Source organism: Lactuca sativa, chromosome 3 (assembly GCF_002870075.4).
Source record: "Lactuca sativa cultivar Salinas chromosome 3, Lsat_Salinas_v11, whole genome shotgun sequence".
NCBI classification, from domain to species: Eukaryota; Viridiplantae; Streptophyta; class Magnoliopsida; order Asterales; family Asteraceae; genus Lactuca; species Lactuca sativa.
The window spans coordinates 234,530,290-234,536,558 of NC_056625.2; the positions used below are offsets into that span (position 1 = coordinate 234,530,290).

The window sequence follows — 6,269 nt, forward strand, 5'->3', positions numbered from 1 at the left end:
TAAATCTAAGCCTAAATTCATCCTGTTCTTCATCACTTGAAGGTGTACGAGTGCACACCTTCATAAGGTGGCCGTACACACCTCAAAAACCCTCCAAAGTGAGAGTTTTGGCCCTCTATATCCTAGTTGGACTTGGTTTGAGCCTTGAAACACTTGAAAATCGACTTTTGGAGCATAAACGAAGAGTGTACGGCCGCACACTCCTGTGTGCAGCCGCACATACATGCCCTGACCGCACAATCTGGCCGCACACACCCTCTGTACGACCGCACACTCCTGTGTGTAGCCGCACACATGCTCTGACCGCACACTCTGGCCGCACACACACTCCGTATGGCTGCACACCCACCTTTATGGCCATACACCCACTTTAATGCTCTTATTTGGCCTTAAACTTGCAACAACCACTAAGTGTGGGACCTAGAACAATTAGTACAAGCATTTCCAAGACCTTAGGGTGGTTTCCCGTCATGTTTAATCATGAAATACCCTAATATAATACGTATATGTGTTACTATATGATTAATAGGGTCCACTTGCGTACGAAACATCAGTTGACACTCCGCACTCATATCGATCGTACACTCGAATCCTATGTTAAACTGTGAGTTCATACCCCTACATTTTTCCGAGTTTTTCATGTTTTCAGGGGGGAATACAAGCTAAAAATAAAAGTTTTCATAACTTAAAAACTGATGCAATTACAACGGTTTTTCTATCAAACATTTAGATACAATTATCTCTTTTGTAATATGCGGAGCATAAGGGACGTTTTCTAATCATAATTGCATAGTTTTCAAAACAGTACCTGAACGCAAAAAACCATGCAAATTATAATGGGTATAGTTTGGGATTTCAATATCAGTCTTATAGATTCAAACTTCATGCAAAGTCAAACATATAAACTATGTCAGATTTAGTTTATCTTCATTACGCCTCTTGGGGTACCAATAAATCCTATCTGGTAGTATAACCAGAGTCTCCTGGAGGGAGAGCATGAAATTTATGAATAAATCTATTCGGGACCGACAATCCCACACGTGAACTGTTAGCTACATTTAGGCGGGCACGGCTGGGGTGACAAATTTTGTAATCGTACGACGCCTGAAGAAATGTCAAGGAGGTCACCGGTCACATTAGTATGGTTATATGACTCGCAATATGTATAAACTAACCTTTGTTTACGAGATTTCCTTCTTCTATAGTTTTATTTTAATTAATAAAACTACCTATCTACTTACTGGAGGGTATTCCAGGGACACAACCTTTGGTTTTATTTTAATTAATAAAACTACCTATTACTGGAGGGTATTCCAGGGACACAACCTTTGGTTTTATTTTAAGTAATAAAACTACTATACATACTGGTGGTAGCCAGGGTTTTCAAATAGAACTTACATTACATACTGGTGGTAGCCAGGGTTTTCGAATAGAACTTACATTACATACTGGCGGTAGCCAGGGTTTTCGAACAGAACATACTTTTCATAACAGAAACCAGCAAACATGTTAGAAAATATTGGATTTTCTTGGAAAGCATGCATACATATTTCTGAACTTGATAACAATGGTTTTCGATACAAACGACATCTTACTTATAATGGAAAGAAACGATTTATACAAATTCAATGACTAGTTTTTAATACACAAAAACATGCTTATGAACTCACCAACTTTATGCTAATACGTTTTCAAAACCACTTGTATTCTCAGGGCAACGATAGACAGGTACTTTGCCAGCTTTTGGAGAAGACGGAGCATTTTTGGAGTCTCGTCTTTATCTTTTGCTATATACTATTATGTACAACTATGTTCTCAAAACATATGTTAATACATATTGTAATGTAATGGTTATGTTTACTTTGATTGCTATGATACGATTTTTGTGATACTACGTATGACGTCACCCGCCCCCGGACGTTTCCGTCGTTGTTTTTTTGACGGTTCGGGGGTATGACATACAGGTAGGTGTGGAAGGTAGTATGGACCCTTACTACTAAAAGCAAAATACCCGTACACGTAGCAGGGAAGTCACAACCCTTAAGGCTTCTTTTGGGGGTTAGTTCCCCTGGTATGATATGCGTTTATCTGATATCTCCCTGGTTTATTTTCAGTATAGTGATGACACAACAGTTTGAGGTAGGATTCGGGGGATCAGGAGTAGGTGTCTAGAATGGTCCAACATTGACTGAGGATCAGGTTAGGGAGATCCTTTAGGAGGACGTTGTTTCCCTCTTTCGGGAACATATGCCAAAGATGTTTGGGTTTATTAAGACCATTGTGGTGGATTCTAATTTGGTCATTTTGGCCCTTTATTTAGAAGGAAGTGGCAAAAGGAGGCCCTAGTGGCAAAATGGTAAGTTTGGTAACTTAAGTAGTACGTCGGGAATATATGTGGTACACTAAGCGTACTAAGGCGCACCCTAGTACGCTGGGCATACACATATGTACGCTGGGCGTACGTCACTACTAGAAAAAAGACCTTTATTGACGCGCTTTTTACGACACGCAATAATTAAGGATACGCAAAAGGACGTGCCCTTAAAATAGTGTCATCTCTCCAAAAAATTTAAGGATTTACGTCACGCTTTATTGTGTGCCCTTAATTTAGTGTCTCAAGAAAAAAAATTAAAAACACGGAGGGCGCTTTATCTTAAACGCGCGTCGTCTGTACCTGTCGCTTTATAATTTTAATGAAACGCGCCTTTAGTTAGACAAGGGGGAAATGAAATCCCCAAAATTTTGAAAACCCGCCTTTTTTTTCTATCTTCTATCTATCTTTCATCTTCAACCCAACAAGGACGAGCATTGCACTCTTGATTTCCCTAACTCTTTCTCATTTTCTGATTCAAACTTGAAAGAATCGAAAAAAAAAATCTATCAATTTTGAAGCCTAATAAAAATCTAACAAGGACGAGTATCCATCGATCCGACTTCCAAAAATAGAGGGCATCGATTCCACGTCTTCCGGGGTTGGGAGGCAAATGAGAATTTGAAGAAAAGGAATAAGATCTCTTGGGTGTTCAATCGAAGAAAAGGAAATCAGAATCGACGATCGCTGCTTTCGCTAATATCCACTCCGCCCTCTTATGAACGCAAATGGTAAAGATCTGCTTCGATTTCCCGATTGGTCTTCCTTTTTTTTTCTTCTTTCCCTCTTGCCCTAATTATCGACTCCTCATTTTTCTCTCAGATTTGAGTCTCCTCTTTCATCAAAAATAAGAGGTATCAAACTTGAATTAGAGGTTGAAGATCATAAATCGATGGTTTATTCTGTCTTGGAACACATGGCTCTACGAACCCGCCTTTTTCTTTATTGCCTTTATCTATATTTGATCTTTGCAATCGATTCTCCCCTCTCCCTCCTTCTCTCTCGTCTCCGATCCTCTTCTCCCCTACTTCTAACCTTACTTGTTAATTTTCTCATCAGATCTCTGCTCTAGTGTCACTCTGAAGATTAAGAATTTCAAGCCCTAGTGTCACTCTGAGACACAGACGATTTTTGAATCTTATGTTTATTTTACTCGATTTTTGTTAGATGTAAGGCAATCGTTTCAGAATGTTTGATTGATAAGGGTTTTTTTTGTTGATCTTATAGAAGCGATCAAGGAATTGTCCTGCAACTAAGATGAAGAAAACGAGGCAACTAAGGAGATGGACATATAGTTTTTGGAAAAGATTCAAGTAAGAAATCTTTGAATTAGTCTTAACAAAACTCACAGTTCTTTTCTCTTACTCCGCTCCTCCTTACATAATTCTTTCTGAAAATCTAATTGTGAATTTTTGATTTAATTTTTGAATCATTCCTTCTAATCACTAGTTCTATTCTCCTGAAATTTAAAGGGTTCTTTTCCATTGCCTATCAGCGACCTTGACTCATGGCTCAAGACTCCCTCCATATATGTTTTTGATTGTTCTGCTGCAGGGATGATTGTCAATGCCTTCATAGAGGTATTATTAACTATTTATTTCTTGACAACATTGTTATTATTGTTTGACTAAATGCTTGAATATCATTTATATGTATATATCTCCTGGATTGGACTCCCTCAAGTTCTTCTTCTTCGGGAACTTCACCAAGAGACTGTATTCTACTTGCAGCATGTGAAGCACATGAAACCCTACCACAAAGTCATGAGTTTCCTGCTAATGTCTTCACTTCTTGCCTTACAACCCCCATCACCTGTTAGTCCACCTGTAAAGCATAGACATATGCATCAACAAGTGGACATGTACATGCTATGCAAACCAACTAAACCATCATGTTGTCATTCCACCAAACTGCTCTTCTTACTGTAACTGCATCTCTGGTATGATTTGACCATTTAAATTGAAGTACATATATTTAATAGTTAATACATATTTATGAAAAAAAATGTTAAAAAACACAGAAAATACAAGTCAAAACAGATGGAAATGCACATGTCCCAGTGGTAAACTCCCTGAAGTGGCTACAAGTCATGAAACTAATTGCTTCATGTCCTACAATTTCAACTCCGGTAAACTAAATCTTGATTCCTGATCTTTCGTTATTCGTAGAATTACTAAATATAAAAATCTTACACATCATGTTGTTGTTCACAGGATCTTTGAGTGAGGCACAATCTTTGAAGAAGCAATTTTCCTATGAGAGTCAATGATCAGTACCTCACAAATGTCCTGCTTAAGATCAATGCTAAGGTGAATACAAAAAGAACATGTCAAATGCTAGAAATAGCAATTGATTTGTGTATTATAGCACTGAAAAATCTTTCCTTTTATAAAGACGCAATCAAATTTCAATTCAGTTTTCACTACTATATTTAGATAGATTTTTCTAAGCCTATTGTCCTAAATAGGAAACAAATTTAAGGTACAATGTCTTCTATTTATAATTGGGTGGTTTTTTCAAAAGCAAAAATGTAAGTAACAAATATATCGAAAGTGCAATGCTAGTAATAAAAAGAAAATAAAAGTAGGATGCTGTAATATACAAATAGTTAAATGTATGTTGCTATTTCTTGCATTTAGCCCAAAATTTATAAGCTCACTTATTCAAAACCCCACTTGGAAAAATGCAAGAAATAATGTTCTAGTTTGATTGATTTGCTTAACATCCTGCTTTGATTTCTTCCTGTTACATCAATATCATCCAAAGAAACTTTGAGTATTATAATCATGTAGATTTTTCAAATAATAAAAAGAAGTAGGAAGCTTTAATACTATAATATACATAATAAAAGTAGGTTGTTGTTTCTTAAGCCCAAAAAAGAAAAGATTAAATTTGATTTTTTGTTTATTTGTGCATGCAGCTTGGGGGTCTTAACTCAATGTTATGTGTGGAGCATTCTCCTTCCCTTCCACATGTTTCCAAGGCTCCCACAATCATTCTGGGCATGGATGTGTCTCATGGGTCACCTGGCCAGTCTGATATTCCATTTATTGCTGCTGTAACTATTTTTCTTTCTCAAATTTATTAAAAATCAATTTTATATTTTTATTTATGGGAATGTTTTAATAAAAGATCATTTCTTTGTTTTTTTTTAATAACAGGTTGTTAGCTCCCAACATTGGCCTTTGATCTCCCGCTATCGAGCTTCTTAAAGAACTCAATCTCCAAAGGTGGAGATGATAGATTCCCTGTTCAAGAAAGTTTCTGACACTGAGGATGAAGGTATAATGAGGTTCAATTCCTTGTTTTTATTTCCTATTTTTATTATACATAAAGAGTTTGATGTTTGAGATTTCACATCACATTGTAAGCAAATGATGAGATTTTCTTTTCTTTTTTTGTGGCAGGGAGCTTCTCCTTGACTTCTATACGAGTTCTGCAAAACGTAAGCCAGATCAGATAATCATTTTCAGGTGAATTCTTTTAAAATTGTATATTTAACTTTTAGATATTTATGTCATTTTCTTTATAAAAAATAGGTGAACTCATGTTTTTATTTTGTTGTAAAAAGCTCAAACCTTAAAATTCTATTACTTGTTATATTATAATAGGGACGGTGTAAGTGAGTCACAATTCAACCAGGTGTTGAACATTGAACTAGACCAAATTATCGAGGTATTTGTATTTTCTTATATAATAGTTTCTTATTTTGTTAAAGAAAAAAAAGTGATTTAAAAATCTTACACATCATGTTGTTGTTCCATGACAATAGGGACAATAAATTCAAAAGAAAAGAAAAAAAGGTAACCTATTACCAAATTTACAAAAGTCCAAGACAATTACCAATCCAAGGTAACCTACTACCAAATCTACAAAACTATCTTCACATTCATCCCAA

The 6,269-nt window shown here is 36.1% G+C and overlaps 1 protein-coding gene across 1 annotated transcript; it reads left to right on the forward strand.

Annotated features, from left to right (window-relative positions):
• Positions 1–4,624: 4,624 nt before the first annotated feature.
• Positions 4,625–5,898, forward strand: LOC111886160 (protein argonaute 4A). Its single transcript, XM_023882388.3, has 4 exons — positions 4,625–4,680; positions 5,292–5,429; positions 5,533–5,663; positions 5,779–5,898. Exons 1-3 carry the CDS (start codon positions 4,627–4,629, stop codon positions 5,581–5,583), a joined length of 243 nt encoding a protein of 80 aa, XP_023738156.2. The 5' UTR covers positions 4,625–4,626; the 3' UTR covers positions 5,584–5,663; positions 5,779–5,898.
• Positions 5,899–6,269: the final 371 nt, after the last annotated feature.